The sequence below is a fragment of the Cololabis saira genome, chromosome 22 (genome assembly GCF_033807715.1).
Source record: "Cololabis saira isolate AMF1-May2022 chromosome 22, fColSai1.1, whole genome shotgun sequence".
NCBI lineage: Eukaryota > Metazoa > Chordata > Actinopteri > Beloniformes > Belonidae > Cololabis > Cololabis saira.
In genome coordinates, this window is record NC_084608.1 from 22,014,840 (window position 1) to 22,036,169 (window position 21,330).

Consider the following 21,330-nt stretch of genomic DNA (forward strand, 5'->3'; position numbering starts at 1 on the left):
TATATGCAAAAAAAAGTGCATATAGACATGTACCATATAAAACGTCTTTGTGGCAAAAAGAAAAAGTGAGGATTCGTTCCATGCACGATCAGATAGGGGAACAGTTTGGTTAATAACCCTAAGGGGGAGACAAATCATCATCTACCAAGCCACATTAGACGTCAGCGACTCAGGACGTTCACCAAATGCAGCAAATTAACATAAATATACAGAATAATACTGTGTCTTTAACAGTATTGTTTATTGTTGGTGTCTTATTGATACCAAGGATGATAAGCAGATAAATAGTTTTGTTTTTAAGGAAGTTAGAATATATATATTTTAGTGAAATCTACAGTGCACATTTGTAATTACATGTGGGAAACCAAAAAAAAGACTCATAAAGAAATGATTGCAAAATCAACACGTGCAATATAAGAATATAAATAATCCAATATATGATACTCTGATATATTGTTTATATATTTAAAATGCCTTGCACTCGTGAATGATATAATATTTATTAATTTATGTGTAATTTTCTCAATATTTAAAACTCTTTACATAAATACTCCCCAAATACTGCAGAACATGTTTAAAAGGTGCATGAAGAAGTTCCGGTAAACATCTGTATTTCCGTTCATCTTTGGTGCTTCATTAGCAAAAAAGCAGTTGTTGCCGGGAACAATTTGTTCATTTATTTGTTTCAGTGTCTAAATAGGTTTTTCATTCTCTGGGGTCTGTGTTAGCAGCACAGCAGAAAGACATTAACACCATGTATTTACTGTAAGAGTTTGTTTATATCTTGTAAGTCAAAAATATCACATTTTTCTAATATTAAACAGCCCTAAATTGGACTAGTCTTCACAGTTGCTCATTGCCAGGATTAGTAACTCATCTGGCTCCATTAAAAACAGATCAGTCATTGCATTTATTTCTGTTTTAGGTACTGTGTAATTTAGACTTGGCTGATTAACCACCACTAATGTCTTGTCATAGCTACAAATACTAATACTCCAACAAAACATATTCGTCAGAATCCATCCCTACGGTTTTCTCTCTCTATTTTATTATTATTTGAATGCATTCATGAAGACTACATCTACATGCTTAATCCTTAATCCTGTATAATCAAACCAGTCAAATACACTCCTTGGCAAACGTATTGATGCTGGTAAAGATCCATGTAAAGAGTGTTTAGAATACATGTTATCTTTCAAGAAAAGAGAAATAAACATGTACAAACACATAACTTTATTAATTTTAATAACCTTATTTTGTGCTTTTTTTTCTCCATTTCGTTTAATTTTATATTTGTCCAGTTCAGGGTCAATGCGGCCTGTCCCAGCATGGGCTGCACACAAGGTTCAGAAACACCCCAGACACATCATTAGCACTTTAAAGATAGTTTAATTCGTGAAAGCTGATATTTAAAAATTTCATCAGATCTGACTGGAGAAGTCAACAAGTTGGGTTTACGTGGAATAAACAAAAAATGCTTGAATTTGGAGTAGATTGTGGTTTTTATCCAATCCTCCCAGATGGCCTGTGAAAAAGGAAAGGCTGAATGTTATATTAAGTGACTCAGGGGATGTAAAATGTATGCAAAATGAGATTTAAAAAAAGCAAAAACTAAGCATGCATTTGCTGGTGTCAAGCTGAAGTCAGTTTTTGTGACAGAAAGTTTTATTTTAAAGTGAAGGGCTGCCACAAATGGTAATACGTTTCAACAATTTATCTGCCAATTACATATTTTCTCAATTTATTTCTTGGTCTATGACATGTAACTGAAAAGGGGCAAAAATGTCCCTATGCATCCCAGACACTGGATTTATTTATAGTCTGTCTTCTTTTAAAATATGTTCCTTTTAATTTATGCAGTTATTTATGCAAAAAAAAAAAAGTATTACATTTGAAAAGATGCAACTAAGGAAAGCTTTTTTTTTAATAATCCCCTCATTACTTAACTAAAAGATAAATCAGCCATCAAAAGATAGCAGCTCTGCTCTAATGGAACATTTAGGTGCAACGTCTCTTCGTCCATTTTAATTTCACACTAAAAATGATTTAATAAGCGGCTTGATTGGCGAATGTGATGGATTATTTCATATTAATTCAGGTCAGTGATAAAAATGTGTCTTCCACATTAATCTTTGTTTACCTGCCCACTTAGTTTGTAACAGGATAGCAATTAAGTTCGGTTCAACAGCTGTAAATACTAGTGGAACGGTAAAGTTCACTTTGAGTAAGATTAAACAAATTAAATTGTTTTTTTTTTTCTTTGTTTGGCCACAGGCTGAAATCCCTCGCCCGATGCCACTTACACTGGTAAAAGCACCGGCTCTTAGCCTGGATATCTGATGACACTCCACTGAGCGCCGATTCTCCGGCCACTAGGGGCATTTGATGAGCTGGGGCGGGCGGAGGGGGGGCATCAAGTGCTTTTTCTTGTTTTTGCAACCTGTTCCTGAGCTGTGGTCAGACTAAGTGAACAGAGAAGACATGAGACATGCCCTGTCTCCCGTGTCCGCTCGCAGCAACCCCCTTTAACACACATTTACAAGCTCAAATTATCGTTTTAATAAGGGGACCTTAAGGAAACGTTAAAAAAGATGAAGGTCATACAGGTCCACTATTTAGAGGAAGTTATATAATTTTAATTTTGCTAATGTATTTTTTTTCCCAGTCAGATTAAAACCACTATAGCTTAGAATAATGAAAAAACATCCAATTTAGGGACACGATAGTAAATAAGCGACGTTGACTTTTTTTTTTAGGAAGTAATTATCAGCTTTGTTAGATGGTGGGAGATGTGATACCCTGTTATCCTGGAGCCTCAGAGGCCAGAGGAAGATTAGAGCTCTGATCTCATTCCCAGCACTTGTTTGGAGTCTGTCAGGAAGAGAAATGCCAGCATTAGAGAGGTACCGCCACACTCCTGATATGATGAAATAAGGAGAAAAGGGGAACGGGAAAAAGATGGAGGGATGGACAGAAAGGACCCTGCCCTTCTCTGAAGTGTCAGTAGCTTGTTTATTCTATTTTTCATCGTAGCTGCTGGGGCAAAGATTCCCATTTTTCCTTTATTTTTTTTCCCCCACCTCCTGACAAAAAAACACTGCTCTCATTTTTTATAGGTCTTGCAAACTCTCATGCCCCAGTGAAAATTACATTGTGAAACGGTAGAAAATTTCAGGGCTGCCTGTGCTCTCCGCTGTCCCTCTGAGCTTTCAAACAGTCAACAGACTGTGAAGAATAAATAATAAAAAACTATTGATTATTTTGATGACTGCAAGATTCAATTAGGTATTAATTTTGCCCTCCAGTGGACCTATCAAGCTACTCAAAGGAGAGGAGGTAGGAGGTGGGGGTGCACCCGAATGCATGCAGAGTGCGGCCGAGCTCAGACAGAAGGGAAAATGTGTTTACCTCGGCGGGCTGAGAGGTTCATTGATGCGCAGTGTCCCACATTTAAGCGCTCCGCAAATGAAGCCCTGATGACTAGTGACATTGTTCCCCGGGATATGAGTATTGACCAGTCGGCTCACGTTTTTTTTTAACGACAGCTTAAACTATTTCTATCGATTAACATTTTCATAGATTATCATGTGTCATATCAGAGAGTGCAGATTTCTTTGATGGGCACATTAAAAAGGCCCCTCTGGGCAGCAATTCATTGACCACCCTGATAGACTCGGGGGGCTCTGGTTGATGGGTGCAGCGGTAAGAAAAGACTCTTTTTCTTTTCTCTGCTCATATATGTATATATGTGCACTGGTCACCTGTCCTCTGCTCAGACATATTTAGGTTGGACCTGATTCATAAATAAGAAAGAGGGCCACAGTCCTGCTGCTCTGTGTCTGCGCCTCGGACCCTGAGGTGGGGTGAACACTGTCTGAGGAGCTTTCCAGTCGGAAGACACAAGGAGGAAGAGACAGAGCGAGTGAAAGCGGGAGGGAGAGAGAAAGAGGAGGTGACATCTCCAGGGTTTGTCTTAGGAAGCAACCTCAGGCTTGAACCTGTGGTCGCCTTTCAGACGCAGGAAGGTGCTTGTGGTTTCAGTTCAAAGCATGCAGTAGCGGGTCCGTGTGCTGTGGCGACATGTTATAGCTGCTTTTTGACATTTGGACTTTCTGAAACACTTTTGTACTCTTTTCCTCTGGAGCTTTTCAAGGTAAGACATGTTTTTTTCTTTTTAAATCAGCTCTAAAGAAAGTTTCCTTTTTGAATCTCTGTTAGTACTTTACCCCCTATTGACGTTTTAATTCCTCTATGCAGAAATAATGTTCTAATGATGTAATTTAGATGCTGCTCATACTTGGTTCTGCAGAGTGAAAACAACTGATTTCAAAATATGGGAACATCAGTGACTTTATGTCTTGTTTAAATCAGGCCTGATGTTCACTCTGGAGCAAGATGTCACCTTTAATCTAATTGTGTCCCCAGCAAAGTAAAACTGAATATAATCAGTGGTGTGTGCTTGGCTCATATCTCTCTTTTAGATGTAGAATCACATTTATTTTGTAATATCAGGCCATGGACCTCATTGTGGATTGCTGTCAGCTTAGTATTTGCTGAAGATGAGGCACATGTCAGGTAGTAATGAGCCCTTAGAGATGGATGTATCACTGTTTTAGGGCTGCAGGGTATAATGGCAAAGCCACGCGATCCGTAACAGTTCTTCAGCAGGCAGCAGCCGGCAGTAGCAGCGGGGTAGCACCAGCCTCAGATAAAAGAGGGAGCTGAGGAGGGAGGGAGCTGAAGAGAGAGGGAGAGAGATGAGTGAGCGATAGGAAGGAGAAGCTGGGTAGAGAGAGAGAGAGTGAGGAGAGATATAGAGAAGGAGCTGGTAAAGGGTGAGACGCTGAAGCACATCTAACCAGGGGCATTTTTCTCTCTTTTTTTTCCCCCCATCCTCCCTGTTTCCCACCTGGGCTCCCAGCTCCCTCAAGGATCCAATGATTACAGGGCAGCTGAGTAAGCCGCTGCTCTCCCTGCGCAGCGACATGAGCGCGGCAGAACTCCGGGCGGACGACAAAGCGGCCACCCCAGACAGCGATCTGAACGATGAGCCCCTGCTCCTGCCCTCTGAGGCCACGGACAGAGAGGGCACTCCCAACAAGCTTTACGGTAAGTCCAGTCACACCTCATCGCTGCAATCTTCTCCACTCCACCACAAAGCTGCTGGCTGAGGTCTGACTGAGGTCTGGATTAGACAGCGGTGTGGTGGAAACGGCAGCTTCCAGAGATGGGACAGGTGTCAGGAAGGTCAGATGACAAACTCAGAGCAGGAATGATGAAGTTCCACTCGTTTGATTGTTTGATATGTTAGTGTAGAAATTAGTGTGAAGCAGTTTCATTCATCTAAAAACTTAATTCATATACACGCTTTTGTTTTTCTTTGATAAAAGCACTTCATTTATACAGTTTGTGATAGTTTAATGGGCTGCAAGCATTTACTCTCCAAAACTGTCACTCCTAAATGCATCTTTTTTTTTAAAGTTATTATTCTTTATAGTTGTTGTATATTTTGTAGCAGCAGGATTGCATAAATTGTAGCATCAGATTTACAATAAATCGTTTTAAAAAGTTGACTGGAGCTGCAAAAATGAAATTCTATCCATCAGGATATTTTGCTTTAATCTCTGGTTTCACAGATCTGGTAAAGACTGTTTTTTTTTATAACTCAAACAAGGTAATTTTTCTATTTATTATTCAGTGATTTATCAATAAAAGAAAAAAAAACTTTATAATGCCACTAATAGTAATATTGCATTCACAGTCCATGAGATTTAAGCATTCTCCTTTATTGTTGAAACTTGTTTTTCAGTCTTGTTTGTATAAGTAGCACATTTTTTCTCCAAATTACACCAATTGCACACCATCATGCTGATTATTTTGGCTGTTTTCTCATTAACTGGGTGTTTACATTGGACTGGTTGTGTCTAGATAAGTGCAGTTTTCCTAATTTGAGGCTTCAGTCATGTGGATTAATTCAATCAGTGAGCCTCGTTATGAATCAATAAACATAATGATTGAAATAATCACTAAGCAGGTTTTCTCATTAAAAATTATAATGAAAAAGGCATTTTAGCCCTAAACCTGTTTTCTTTTTAGACAGTTTCTTTAGAGAGAGAGAGTAAACTAAAAATCTATATTGTTACTGTCCCTGCAGAATTAATATATTTGCTTTGTAGCCCAGAGCTTAATGAATTTATTTAATTTAAGGAAAACATTTTAATCTTATCCTAATCATTCGTAAATTTTCATCCATGTCCACAGGCCAGATCATTTCCACGAGTTTATTTTTATTTACAATTTGCTTATTCTTCAACCTCATTGTCATATTTTGTTTCGTTTATCATTTATCAGTGAATGCAACATCACAGATTTAGTTTTTTTTTGGCATTCATACAAACTTGGATGTCTTCTGATTCTGTAGCGTTTTTTTCTCCCTCATATCTGAGAGTTAACCTGTCTGTGTTTGTGTACGAGGCTGTCTGCTGCAAATGTGCTCGCGTGTCAGTGATTCTGGTTTGCAAATATCATTTTTTTTCCATTTGTTTTCTCATGATGCAATGAAAATTGTAAGTTTGTGCAGTTAACCAGCTGTGTGTGTGTGTGTACATGTGTGTGTGTGTCTGTGTGTGTGTGTGTGAGAGAGAGAGAAAGAGACCGTGTTTTGCCTGCGAAGCAGCTAAAATTATGGCAAAGTTCCTTTGGGTTGAGACTGCCAAACAAAACAAAATAAGAATTTGGAGGCAGTAGAGCCAAATATTACTTTCAAACTTAATCAGTTAGAGTTCAGCTGTCTTTTAAATCCCTATTTCAAGAATAACCTCTGGCTAGTTCTCCAAACAAGAACTGTGCAATGCAAGATTTGTCTCAAAAGTGTTGCAATTTGGTTTAATAAACATCAATCTCTCCCCTTTTTTCTCTGCTTTCTGATCAGTTTTATCTGACTGCTCTCCTGCTCTCACTTGCGTCTTTTTGTTTCTCCTTTCCTCCCTCGCACGCTTATGCTTTTTAACACTTGATTTATATTTATCCTTGTGTGCTTTACTCATTATTTACCCGTGAAACCTATTTATTTTTACATCACATATTTGCTCTTTTCATTGAGAAACTACTTAGGAGAAACTTGGCTGGTTCCAGGAATTTCTGGATGAGAGAATTTGCATCAGCAGCATTCCTCTCGGTGTTTGCTGATGGACTGTGGTCGTTGTGCATGTGGCTAATCAGAGCCACTCCTGTGTGGGGAAGTTGTGAGTTTTGAGGGATGGTGGTCTCTACCCCGCCGGCAGAGCCCTGGGCTGCGCCAGCGGCAGGTTTGGGTTTTTGAGCTGCTGCCCACATGACTTGTCAGGGGGATAGTGAGGAGATGTGGCACAGTCATGCCCTCTATTGACGGACACAGGCGGGGGGAGGAAGAGTGGGGTGGTGGAGGGGGGCGTTGAAGACTCAGCATCTCTCTCTGTCTCTAAAATCATCCAGATTGCAGAGGATTTAGGACGCTTGTGTTTTTGTTGTCCATATTTGTGTTGTTTTTTGCGTTTGGCGAAGCCGTGGTGAACTGCAGCGCCACACTTTGAACTGCAGCTGATGGATTACATTACCTGCCATGAGTTTCTAAAGCCAGCAGAGCAAAGCAGATTTGGCCAAACAGGTAAAAGCGACGCTATTTAATTTTTATAAACTTTTATATGCTTTCATAAAGTTGATAGGAAAGCAGTTGGATGAATTTCATCTTTATAAGGTACAGTTAACTCATGAAAAGACTCTGCATACTTGTTGTCTTTGTGTTTGATCCTGCTCGTGGCCCTGAGCAGGATTAAAGCAGGTATAGAAAAGGGACGGATGGATGTTTGATCCTTTTGTTGGGAATGTTATTGCTGCTAAATGAGTTGCATTTGCCTATATTTGTGTTTGCAGTGGCTGTAGCTCCATTATCCCATCAGTATAATTACCAGTGATAAAAGACAAACTCTCAAGGATATATAAACACAGTTTTACATTCTTCTGTTTGTTTTTACGTGGTTCTGAACTGAGCAGGAACCACAAAACGTTCATTCCTCCACCTCTCTGGAATTCTTCCAATCATACAGATGTGAAACTCTCTCATACTTTGTTCTGGTTAGCATGTTAGATATTTTAAAAGCCCAAGTGTGAGAGATACTGAGGGGAAAAAAAAAACTATAATTTCAAGGCATGTGAACAAAACCATGCAGATAGAGAAAAAACCTTAAAAGCATGTGGCGTAATCACAATACACATTGTATTCATAACAAAGCTGACTGAAAGTGCATTCTGATTCAGGGTTGGAGTACAACTTATGCCTCAAGAGTTGTGGAGTGTCAGAAAAATTTTGTCATTTTATAGGAAATCTCTGGAAATGAAATGTTTGGAAGTTTATCTTCTAAAAATTTTGGACTTTACATTTCTGAGTTGTTACACTTACGTGTGATTAAATGTGCTTTGGGGGCTTCTTTTCTTTTCTTGTTGGGGTTCACCACACCTCCCGTGTCCCTCACAGGAGATTTGTTTAGCGTGAGTGCCTTCACAATGTTTGCAGCAGTTTGTGCCAGTTAGGAGAGGACAAGTCAGCCAGAGTAGACAATGACAGTAGTAGTTATGTTCGTGTACGGCGTAGTGTCAAGCTGGTGCAGCCTCCACCTGCTTACCGCGGTGGTGAAAAAAAAACACTCCTTCTCGTCCTAAGAGCTTGCATGTGCAAATAGTCTTCCACTTCATGTAACAGGGGCTACAAGCCACTGTAAACCTCCTGCTGCCTTGCATTTATCCCAAGTAGAAGTGGACATTAGGTGGGAGAGCTGTTGATGGCGGGGCAAGCTATTTTTTATTTTTTTTGCAGAGGACAAGATGGTGTTAGATGCGCACAGTTTCTGTCTTCTCTTCTCGAACAAATCCCCCCTTTTGAGACATCAACAGACAAGATAATAAGACACTCAAAGCACAATTCTGTATTATATTCCACAACCAAAGACTCATCTGTTGTCAGTTTGCATTTACTGTCCCAAGGATGTGACGCTTCTATCATCACGCTGTCAAAGAGAGGCAGGCTGGAACGACAGGAGCGCTCATTTCATACACTTACTGTCTGCATGAAATGGTCTGCACTTATACGGATTCTGCCAAAATGGTGGTACATTTTCACAAAGGTCACCTACAGAACCCCCCCCCCCCCTCCACACCGCCCTTCCCAAAGAGCAAGACGAGTGTTCATTGATTCCTGGTATTTGAGGTCATTCAAAAAAAAATAAAAGTCCTGCTGTAATGCAGCTTTCATGTTTGGTTTTGTTTTTTCAGGCTCATTAGGCATCATTTTACAGATTGTGCACCAGAGCAGTGAAATGTCTCGATCCGGATTACTCTGCATGAAAAGTTTCAACTAACTTTGAAATGAAAAAATATTTCATCAACCACTTTTCTTACACATACAGTTAGAAAAAGGGGAAAACTACCTGCACAGAGAGAAAATGAAAAGCATCAGTGGGCAAAGACGCAGCGGAAAAGTCTGAAACTTTGACTCTTTGGAGTACGTTTGATTTTCGAAACCATGCCGTATCCTTTCCTCGTGCTTCAGTTCAAACATCGCTAACACTTGGGGCCCGATTTACTAAGATCCTAAATAAAGAGTACTAAATTGCGTGTGCACTGAAAAAGTTTGCGCGTGCAGTTGTTGCGTGGTTTGCGGGTGATCAACTAAGATTGCGTGCGCAATTGATAACAGGTGCAAACCGCAGTATTTAAATGAGGTGTTGCGCGTCTTACGTTTGCGCCATGGAGAGTCTGGATGGAAAGCACAGTCACAAGTCACAAGCGCAAAATGAAATTGAACGAGTTGGAGTTAGAGATATTAGTGGAAGAGGCAAATAAATACATTCATGAACTACAGCAAAGACATTTAAACATTACCAAAAGAAACGCAATATCGGAGAAAAGCTGCGATAGAATAAATGCAGTTGGTAACACAAAAAACAGAAAAACGTCTGGTTTTTCATATTTCAATTTTAGGCACAGATCAAAAATACGAAATAGAAAAACGGGCCACAGGACCGAATTTGATTTTAATATTGAATTGGTCGGGTTTGCGTGAGCCGGCGGTGCTCGGCATGATCTGAGGAGAAAAAGACAATTCAGACACAGAGCTGGAGAGCGCTTTGATTCATCTATTTATGAGTTAAGTTTTTATTCAGATGTCCACAGTATATTGCGAATATTATATATTATATAGCAAACACTGACAGTAAATGTGTGACAGACGGGACCATCATATGGCCGAAAGAAGAGAAGTGTTCAGAACAGCGCACAGCGCACACTACAGGCTGATTTATGGTTCCGCGTCACACCAACGCAGAACCGACGGCGTAGGCTAAACGCGGCGACGCACCCCGCCCGCGACCCTACGCGTCGGCTACGCCGTCGATTTAACGCGGAACCATAATTCAGGCGAAGCTGCAGTCTCTGCGCTGATCCTGACACAGCGGGACGGAGCAGATTTGGTCATGATGTTTAACCTGTGTTTTGTGATTAATAAGCACGGGTTTTAATTAAATGTAATTTACGAAGGATGATTTCACGTTCAATAAGATAAGTAATCAATAAAATACAAAGTTTTGGCACAAAGGCTTGGCCTGCTTGTGGGCGAGTGGAGGGGGGCACAATAAAATAAGGTGGCAAAGATATAAGGCGAAGAACTAAAGAAAAAGTGGCCTTTAATAAAACTTGTGCAACCATTTTTAAAATAGCATGCAGCAGAATAAAGACTCTCTCTCTGCGTATTCTTTGATTTTGGATGTCGCCTCCTTGCCACAATAACGGCAGCAGCAGATTAGCACCTTCCTTTCGAACGTATTAAATACAGACGCAATCACAATACGCGCAATTACTTTCAGGCTTGGTAAATCTCATTGCGCGTGGTAAATGGAGCAATTTGCATCTTCCCCTCCCAGTATTTAGCGCGTTCTGGCGGATACGCCCCATATTGATTATTCATCAGGGCAAGTACTAACTGAATTGCGTGTGCAATTTTGCGCATTTCAGAGACGCAGTCCTCTTTGCACGCTGTTAGTAGATCAGCTGGCACTTTGGTTTGCGGGTGCTGTCAAGTTTGCACACGTTTTAACACACGCAAACCTTTAGTAAATCGGGCCCTTGGTGCGAGTTTCATGTAGTAGAAGTGAGACTGTCTCGTATGAAAATCTTTTTCATACACACATTTTGCTGAGACACATGAAGCACAGCGCTTGAGGCATGAGTTCTTATTATTTTTGTGTAATCAGCTTAGTGAGCAGGATGCATGGCGGGATAGGCCGCTTGCTGATGCAAAGAGCCCTGTAATGCTGTGTGGTGAGGTTAAGTAATAAAGTGGCGCAAAAACCCAGCGCTGAATGGCCCATGCAGAGTAAATAAGAGTGAATAAAGGAGACCGAGGGGGAACGAGTCTCTCCTCAGGAGGTGGATCTCATTATGGGGATTTCAGTCTGTGCAAACTTGAAAACAGGCTTAATGCATGCCTATAAAGCAGGTGTAATACATTTGCTAATGTGCCCACCGTGCCCATGGCTACAACAACACAATCACTGCGTGGCATGGAGGACAGGGAGGGAGGGCGAGTACACACTGAATTTTTTGTTTTCGTAACAAACAACGCCAGAGGTCATCAGGTTTCATGGATGCTTGTTTATGCAGAAATGACTTTGAGCAAGACGTAAAACTTTAAAAACCACTGATAAGATATAGCTCCCCCCGTTGCTTGTTTAAGGTTAACAAGATTATTGTTACCTCCACAGAAAAGCATGGCACAAGTGAGAGAGGTATAGATGGACAGCTGGATGAAATAGATGTAATTTCAACACACAATTATTTTAGTTATGTGTTTACTTTAACTTGGGAAAATAATTTTCAAAAAGTAAACGTATGCGTGGCATCCAGTCCATAGCCAATATCTGCACGGCTTTTATGTAGAGCTTTCAAAGAGGAATCTCGTCTCCTGGCATGGACACGGCTGGTGTTGTTGAGATGTAATTGAGGCAACAAGGGTCACATTTTCGGGAATAGAAATTACCGTCTTGTCTTTGACTCATGTGACGTGAACCAGAGATGCATCCCACAGCTCTTGTGTCCTTCACAAGCCTTTATTATTTATAACGCTCGCTCTTTGAGCAATGACCAGTACTAATGCATAACCTTCTGTCCTTCTGGCTGATTCGCTTCCTTTGAAACCAAAGATTGAGGCAGGAGAAGTGGTGGATGAGGCATGGGTGTGGGCGGAGGAAGGGGGGAGAGATAGTATAGGGCAGTGAAGATCCAGGCTATTGAGAAGTTATTATGTTGGGGTTTTTTTTCCTTCCCTTCATATCTGAGGATGTGGAATAACACTGTGATGCTTCTCTTCTCCAGAATAGAGTTATAGGCTTCAAAGCAATACTATTTCCTGACGTCCGTCCTTCCACTATTAGTCTGCTCCTCCAGAATAATGTACAGGGAAGGGCGGGCCGGGTGTCAGAGCTTCATAATAATCATTTCCTTGTTTCCACCTGTACCCACTCTGCAAATATCACCACAGCAGGGGATCACAGCTACAGCTACTTGAGTACTCTTTTTCAGATAAACTCATCCCCGAATAAAGTGTTTTAGCTCATGTTGAGTGGAGGTAAGATACACTCCTGTGCAGCCTGTATCACCTGATGTTATCGTACAGTGATCGAGCCTGTGCCGCGGCGCGGTTGTGATCCATTGTTGTTATACCTCTATGACAGGACGGGTGAGGAAGAGGCGGGGAGAGGAGGCTTCGAGGGGGCAAAGGGGTAGAAAGTGGGACATAGGCAGCATTAGTGCCGTATAGCCCGGGGGGCTGAGGCTGATGTGTCAAGCATGACATGTGGGTGTCTAGTCCCCCCCCCCCCCGCACACCCACACACAAACACACACACACACACACACTGCGCTGGACTGCCCTCAGACCCCAACGGCGACTTCAAAATCTCCTACAGATGACCAGACGCAACCAAATGCTGTTTTTAACCTAATCGCAACATGAAGATGCACGTTTGAAGCTCAACTGTGGGAGTGAGAATACTACAATTATATTTTCATTTTTCTTTCATTTATTAATCTTTTTATTCATTTTTTTTAAGTCTACAAATTGTCCCATCTCAAGCCATAACCCAAAAAAGTTATTTTTTCACACACAACAACTTAATTGACTTAAGTCAAACTACTAACATTTATTTTCAGTTATAAATTATTAAATGTATATTGGATATATTTCCATATCATTTTTTACACATTTTCAGTTTTAACCCCAAATATGCTATTCAGAAGTGTTTCATTTGTGTGTGACCAATAGTCCAGAGCTATTTTCATGATATCAGACGGAGAACATCTGAAATCTCAAACTTGATTAATCCAGAGCTGTACGTATTTATGGAATTTTCGCTTTAAAAGGAGAAAAAACTTTATCAGTTTTAGTCGCAAGAGGTCTGACAAAGGAGAGAGGTGACGCAAAGTGAGCAAAAAGGCCCTTTTTCATCAACGGCTTGTGGGCTGCAGGCACCAGAATCCTATTTACACCAAATATCATTTAAAGTAATTTAGGACGGAGAGCAATAGTGAAGCAGGCATCTGCTAAAAGGCTTACAGCTCTCTTAAGCCAGGCTTCATCAAAGTGCCCCACCTTTGCTGATGCTGTAAAGGGATGAAGCATCATTTGGATTGTTATTTCCCTCCTTCAGCCCTGAGCTAATCAGGTTGACATTGCTTTAGGAATGGGGATGAGGCAGATGCTCCATAACAGATGTGCTCATGTGCAAAGTGTCCAAAGTCCCCTGTGAGGATGAACAGAAAAGCCCTCTCCCTGCGCCAGTTCTCCTCCTCCTCCTTTTTCTCGTCTCTGTCTTCCTCTCCTCTTCACACCATCTCTCCTTCTTGACCTTTGAAATGGCCATTGCCTCTTCTCACCTATTTACCTCCCTCTGGTCCCTCTTGTGCTTGTGTTGCTTTCGGCTCCACTCCAGCATGGAGGGAGAGACAGGTAAGGGCTGGAGCAGAGCACACTCATGCCGGAGAACATTTCTGTTAAGACCTGTGGCCAGGAGAAAGAGTTCAAGTATCGATCTCTCCATTGTTTTCATGCAGATAGCCCATCTCAGCTTTTTCCTGCAACCTCAAGTGCACTATTTTCCGTTGTTAACATTTAAAACGTCCCACTAGTAGAGACACATATTCTCCGTCGCCTTCATTTCCTCATTGCCTGCCCTCTTTCTTCTTCCACCTCCGTCCTCAGAGTCTTCCCTCTTCTGCTTGAGGCTTAACAATCACCTCAGAAACAGTCACAGAACTGCTGAGGTGTAAAATCCTTTCTGTTCAGCACACTCCATGGCACCACCTCCTGTGTAATTCCTTAACTCCGTAATTCCACTTTGTGCCAGAATAATGAATGAGATAGATTTTTTTTTTTCCGCTGTAAGGTCTACGCCCTTGCAGGAGGAGGAATCAGGCTTTAATGTTGGCGGCCCGGGGAGATTGCCATGGCCTCCTCTCCCTCTTGCCCCGCGCTGCACTCTTAATTAAGGAAATGACAGCTCTCCCAGCAGCAGCAGTAATCATAATGTAGCTAATAGTGTTACAGCCAGACACTCAAAAGTCAGTCTCTGGTGGTTTTCTATCCCCAGAAACACTATTGACCTATCCCGAGCAGCCTCTCCACCTCAGCCTCTAAACAGGGTATTACTCGGGTCCAAAGGGAACCATCTGACTAAGAGCACCTGGAGTTATTGGCAGGAGATTATGCCCTTTGTTATTGTTGAGGGCTTTAGTGGGGGTAATGAAACCGAGCTAAGTCACTGGTGATTTTGGCTCTCTTGTGTTCCACACACTAGGGATGGGCGGTATGGACTAAAAAATGTATCACGATCATTTCTGGCATTTATCCCGATAACGATAAAAATGACGATAAAAAAACCTAAACTAACTAAACTACACCAATTAAATTGAATTAATAAAAAACTATTAAATTAGTACACCTGTACTGCAAAACTTCTTTCTTTCTGTCTTTCTTTCTTTCTTTCTTTCTTTCTTTCTTTCTTTCTTTCTTTCTTTCTTTCTTTCTTTCTTTCTTTCTTTCCTTCCTTCCTTCCTTCCTTCCTTCCTTCCTTCCTTCCTTCCTTCCTTCCTTCCTTCCTTCCTTCCTTCCTTCCTTCCTTCCTTCTTTCCTTCCTTCCTTCCTTCCTTCCTTCCATAAATCCGGCTTTACACAAAAACGTCATCAACGGGAATTTATCGTTTTTATCGCGAGATGACAAATTCTTACCGTGGGGAATTTTCTTGACGGTTTATCGTGAACGGTAAAATATTGCCCATTCCTACCACACACAGGCTTCTTCTATACTTGTGTGCAACATCATGCCGTGGTTTGCATTTTATTCCTATTGAGACAGAAGAATGAAAGTAAAATAGTCTGTCTCTCTTTCAGCTCTCTAACGCTGCATCAGTTTTCAAAGAGGTATTAACCAAATCAATGGTCAAACAATCAAGGACAATCGGTTGTGTATGGATGAATTAAACGGTACGTATGATGGGACTAGTCGTCTATTTGGGCCCATCCTTTACGCTTCAACAGCTTGAAGGCCACATTGATCTAAATCAACAACGCAGCATACCACGCTTGATGATGATGAAAATTACATTTCTTTTTCTTTTTTTTCTTTTTTTTTTTTACACTGTAATTACAGCTCAGTAATCAATTAAGAATTTAACTGACTTATGTTTCTTCATCTTCTGAGCTGGCAAATTATGTGCAATGGATTAGATTTCAAGAGTAAAATGAGTGACAGGACCTTAATAGCAAACACATGCACTCAGCGAGACATTTTCAAAAGGACCATTATAAAAATGTTGGGGGGAGGTGGGGGGGTGTTGGCGGTTGGCTCTTCATTCTGAATAGCCCGAATCGTTACCAGGCCTCTCTGTCGTACATTTGACAACTTACATAATGCATTTCCACTAAAATAGCTTAAGTGTTAAAGCTTCTTTTATGGGCAAAAATTGATTCATAAATGCACTGAGGCAAAAGCTAACGTGAACACAAAGCTTTCAATAACACAGTTTTATACAGACTGTCAATGTATGAAGCGGTTGCATTAGACAAGGTGGCATGCTGATTGCTTTATGAAATCCAGGCTAATTGTTTTGTGCTGTGGTCCTTGGGGCACCGTGCATTAAGACGGGCCGAGAGAAGTCAAATAAATATAGCTCTTTCCCCTGCCCACACACACAAACACACTCTGAGCTCCGTCCGCACACAGAGGCCCCCTCTGCCTTGTGTGGCATTGAAAGTAGCTCTCCAGTGGCCACTTTGGTGATCAATGAAAGAGAATTTATTTTGTGGTGGATATTGGCAATATTTCCATGACATAAGTCACATCAAATTGCACCCCGTGCCCTGTAATAAATAGTAATTTCACTTACATAAAAGAGTGTTTTCAATAGAAATCTGATTGTGTCACTGCTAGTGCGAGTCTGGATTGAATAAGATATGTTTTATGTGATTATTCAAGGTCAAGAAAACATACTGTGTATGTATGTACCTTTAAGGGATACAAAGGCGCTTTTAGAATAAAGTTACAATTTAAGGGCAGCACTTGTGCTGTAATGACAGCAACTGCTCAGGAAATTCAAAAAAAAAATGGATGCAGCTTGAATGTCTTCTGTGAATGTAAAGCTATGCTGAATGTGCGTCGCCTGTGCTTTCATCCGTTTTGGCCTCTTCTTTCATCTCTCCTCACATCAATATAACCATTCATTCCATTCTATCCATTGTGTGACCTGTGTATAATCACAACATCAAAGGACTTCTTCTTTTTTTACTTAAGGTTTGATCGAGACATCTTTTTCTTTTTTCCTCCTCTCTTTATGGTGTATTAATCTCCATTTGGAAAACAATTTAAGAATCAAACACATCGGGTAAGATTTTGTCCTTTTTTTAAAAGAAAGTAACAGGCAAACCTGTACAAAGATTCTCGTAATAAAAAAAGAGAAATTGAAGATCGACTTTGCAGGTATTTCTCTTTTCAGCTATTTAATTTAGTTAAAGAAATTATACGAATCCTTTGGGGTAAGATGTGTATGCGTATTTATTATTGATTTTTTTCCCCCAGTGATAAACACGTTAACTTTGCAGATATTTGCAAGAGGCTGAATCCTTCTAAGTTATTGTTAAATGATGTGATGAAAGGCATCAAGGAATCTTTACTTAGTGAGTCTCCCATGCTGCCTATCAGACAGAATTTATTATTCATAACCAATATCTTAATTACAGTCATCAGCCGTACTGTCTGGAGCTTATTGATGATTTTATTATGTCTTATTCTTTTATTATGAGTCACATAGGCTCATTTTCCTAACTGGCTTTGTTATAGTGGTAATTAGATAATTCTCAGGCTCTGAAGTTGCTCAGCATCACTGCTGGGTTTATTATTGTCATCTCAGTATGACTGCTGCATGCTGGGGGCTGCCTTTGATATTACATTTTAGTTGGAGTAAATTTAAAAATAAGCTTTTATCATGCCTGGGGAAAATAAATCGTTTCAACCTGATAACATCCAAGTTGCTTACAAAAAAAAAGACAACTCTACAAATGAGCAAAGTCTGTAATATCCACTGTCCGATTTGTCCAAATAAATGTGAAATTTTACAGCGTATGTTTGTGCTTTGCTCTGAGTCTACAGTCAGAAAGTGTTTCCTGTATGTTCAGATTGATCTTAATTCTAGATACTGAGTGTGCAGGGTGGGGTTGGGTACAACGTGATCTGTAATGGGTGAAATAATTGGTGAAAAGAGACTGGCTTGTCAAAACAGCCTCGACGTTACGAGGCTGATAAGCGAGAGGATGTAGACCTTTATCAAGAAGCAGGGCCATCCAGCCAGAGGTAGAAACCAGCTAGAAAAGCAGGCTTCCCCTTGGGCTTTCACATCAACCATCAAATGCTTCAGGTTCATTTGATAGGTCATGTCATTCACCAATTATTTGGATTTTATGCAAAGATGAAATGATTTTAGTTGGCGGAGGGGAGTTTTAAATGTCCTGCATAAATATACTTGACAGGCAATGAGATCTTGTTGTCAAGGCTATTAAATAACAAAAAAGTATCTGCGCAAGCTTTTATAAAAACCGTGTATGTTTAACAAAAAATGAAAAACAACTTTTCACCCTTGAACAAAAAGACAGTGCGCAAGGGATTCATTTTTCTCTTAAAAGCTGAGATATCCCATTTAAGAAAAATTGATCTTACAGCTGAGATGTGATTGCATTTTCTTTTTTTTTTTAAATTCATTTCCAACATTGTGTTGTTTAATGAGTTTTGAGGCTTTCAAATGCACATGGTTGGCTTGATATTTCTACAAAATCCATTTTACTCAGGGGAAGAGTTGTTGAATGAAAGAGGCAGTACATTTAAAAAGAGGTTCTGTTGGATTTTTGAAGGTTTTATATCTTGCAGTGAAAGAGTGTCCCTCGTATTAAACCGCAGATGGCATAGCATCTTTTTTTTGCTGTGCTTTTTGAATAAGTCAACATTCTTGCACTTTGTTGTAAGCTGACTTCATCGTTACGGATAGTAGTCACTGAAAGCCCACACATGTGGTATAAAAAAATGTTTTAATTCAGAATTTCAATAAAATAGGGAAGCCACATTTTTTTATAGTATACAACAAAATATGTCCATTCACCATGTTGCATATACATTTTAACAATATTTCTAGTGATTAAATGTACTTTATAAGTTATTTAAGGCACCATGACTCATCTCTTTAGGTCGTTATGCACCGAGTCGCAATACTTTAATCTCAGAGCTATTAATTACATAATTTTACCCATAAAGTCCATGGAAACCTTTATCAAGTACAAAAAAAAGCATTGAAAGTTTTTAAGTATATCAGTATTTAAAGAGAATTGTGTTGCTAAAGACGGGCCAGTGTTTTTATGTTCGACCGTTCTCATTGATACAGTAGTAAAAGGGAGGAAACAAGTTGAGCTGTTTTCCCTTTTGCGCTGCAGCCCTGTAATTTTCAACACATTTTCCTGAGGGCCTGCACTTTAGAAAACAAATGCCAGAATTACACATAGCATTTACCCAGCAAGCTCTGGGAAAATTCACCTTTGTGTGAAGTCCGAACTCATAAGCAAGTGAACACGCTGATGATCACGGCTACTTCACTTTCTTCTTCTTGCCTCCCTACCACTTTCTACCCACCGACTGCTGTCGCAGCAATTATGTACATTGCTGATAAAAAAAAAATGTCATTATAGATTATTGCATCGTACACCATCTCCTGATGGATAGATCCAAACAATGGACAAATGTATGAAACCAATTTAACAATTTTAGGCATTTCTACAACGAAAAACAAACATTTAAGAGATTATTTACAGGACTGAGTGGCAGTCATCAGAAGTATTACGGTAGTAAGAGGAGGTGGAAGGAAGGAAAAAAATGGAGGAACAGGATGTTATGGTCATGACCTTTTTTTTACCTGGTTTTATGTAAAAAGCAGGAGAGATAAAAAAAAAAGATAGCTTAATGAAAATGTCTCCAAATGAAATGCTTTAATACCTTGGATAAGTACTTGACGGTGAGCCACGTGGAGGTTAAGGGCAGTCTTGTTGCAGCTGGCATCGATAGAAGCCCTGAATCAGGCTTGAAGATTAATCCTTAAGGAGGTAGCCACCGTATATGGACAGAGTGCATGTAAAAGAGTCAGGGACTGTTTATAAAAGCGCATGGTTCGACAGGATTTTGAAAGCGCTGCACAACATCTTCACCAACAACGATGATAGCCCTAAACATGACACCGCGTCAGCTCCCTCTCAGCTCTTTTATTTAAAGTGTTTTTGAAAATCAATGAGAGGTTGATTACAGGGTGTTGTTTTATATTGATTTTGATCGCTAAAATCTTGAAGTAATCTTTAATGCTACTGGACGCTCAGTTTTTACTTTGCAACCATCATTTCATCTTCAAAAGGGCTGTTGTTTTGGATCTGAGTGCTCTTGAATTCCTTCAGAAGATGAGGGACTTCTCAACATTTGTATGTCATCAAGTTTATAATGGGGCATCATGTTCATCTCATTATCACAGAGGGATAAGTTTAAGGGTCAAATCAACCTTTGTGACCCCTTCAAGCCGTCCACACTGGGTGCATAGCTGCGAGAGTGTGTGATAGGGATTGCAATGATAACCAGTCATCAGTGGCCTTTATTTTCCCTGCAGCCATCAGCAGGCTTATTATCATGCCCCTGTCTGCTCCGCTCCACTCTGGCCTCATAGCAAACAGGTCTAATTGTGTCTCATAGCTGCGGGCTCCGAGTGAAGGGGGGAGTGGGTTTAGATGACTGATACTCAGTGATGTAAATGGCTGAATAATATGGCCCCGGTGTTTGTGATGGAGCTCTATCTCTCTGTGGTAATCTGGGCCATCAGGGACCCGCCAGGATGCATCATCCACCATCAACGAACCTCTGCTGGTTGGTAATTTATTCAGTGCTACAGTGGTTATTGATAAAACACTTAAATACAATTCCCCTCTCCTTCATCACCGCCCATCCCAGCCACCCCCGCTGCCCCACTCTTCTCGGATCTGTAATACCACTAGGTGGTCTGCGCCGCGCGTTGAGCTCCGTGTACAACTTGCATTGAGTTTAAGTTTAGGTCCCTTTTTTGTGTGCTTTTATATTTTTTTAAATGCCTCTGTGGTTTTTACTCTTTCAGGAGCTCGTGACGGATCAGTTCAGTCTGACGCCAGCAGCAGTCCCTCTGAGCAGAGTCACCTGGGTCAGACCCACCCAGGATACCCAATGGGTCCACAGGTAAGTACAGGCGTAAAGAAGCTTTATAACATGTTGTAACTGACGAAATAGACACCGTGACTATGTTAACAGTGTGATGAGATATTCACACTGTGGATAAGGTGCTGCACAGAACTATACAAGTGAAAGAGGGTTTACTATTTTAGATAAACAGCCATGTACCATATTTTCTGGACTATAAGCCGCACCTGTAAGCCGCACCCGCTCTATTTAAAAAAAAAATAATTAAAAAAAGATATACAAGCCGCACCTGCATATAAGCCGCATCCACTCTATTTTAAAAAAAAAAGATATCCAAGCCCCAGATATTTCTGTTGTTAGATTAGATATTTACTACATGCACAGAAGGATTTTGAACTGTAAATGATGTACATGTTTGTACCTAAATAGATCCTGTCCTAACAGTGTCTTTTAACACGGCAGCAACTTTGCTGATTAAAACGGGACAGAACCAAGAGAAAATAAC

The 21,330-nt window shown here is 40.5% G+C and overlaps 1 protein-coding gene across 3 annotated transcripts in view; it reads left to right on the forward strand.

Moving 5' to 3' along the window:
• The first annotated feature begins 4,847 nt into the window (after positions 1-4,847).
• pou6f2 (POU class 6 homeobox 2) overlaps positions 4,848-21,330 on the forward strand; it is a 70,122-nt gene continuing 53,639 nt past the window's right edge. For 2 of the 3 annotated variants that reach the window (XM_061713378.1, XM_061713380.1), the window contains exons 1-2: positions 4,848-5,109; positions 20,767-20,864. In XM_061713378.1, the coding sequence (XP_061569362.1) occupies positions 4,938-5,109; positions 20,767-20,864 (270 nt within the window). In that variant the 5' untranslated portion in view covers positions 4,848-4,937. Of the gene's footprint in view, positions 5,110-7,485; positions 7,646-20,766; positions 20,865-21,330 lie in introns of those variants that run through there. The other variant, XM_061713379.1, reaches the window with a different exon arrangement.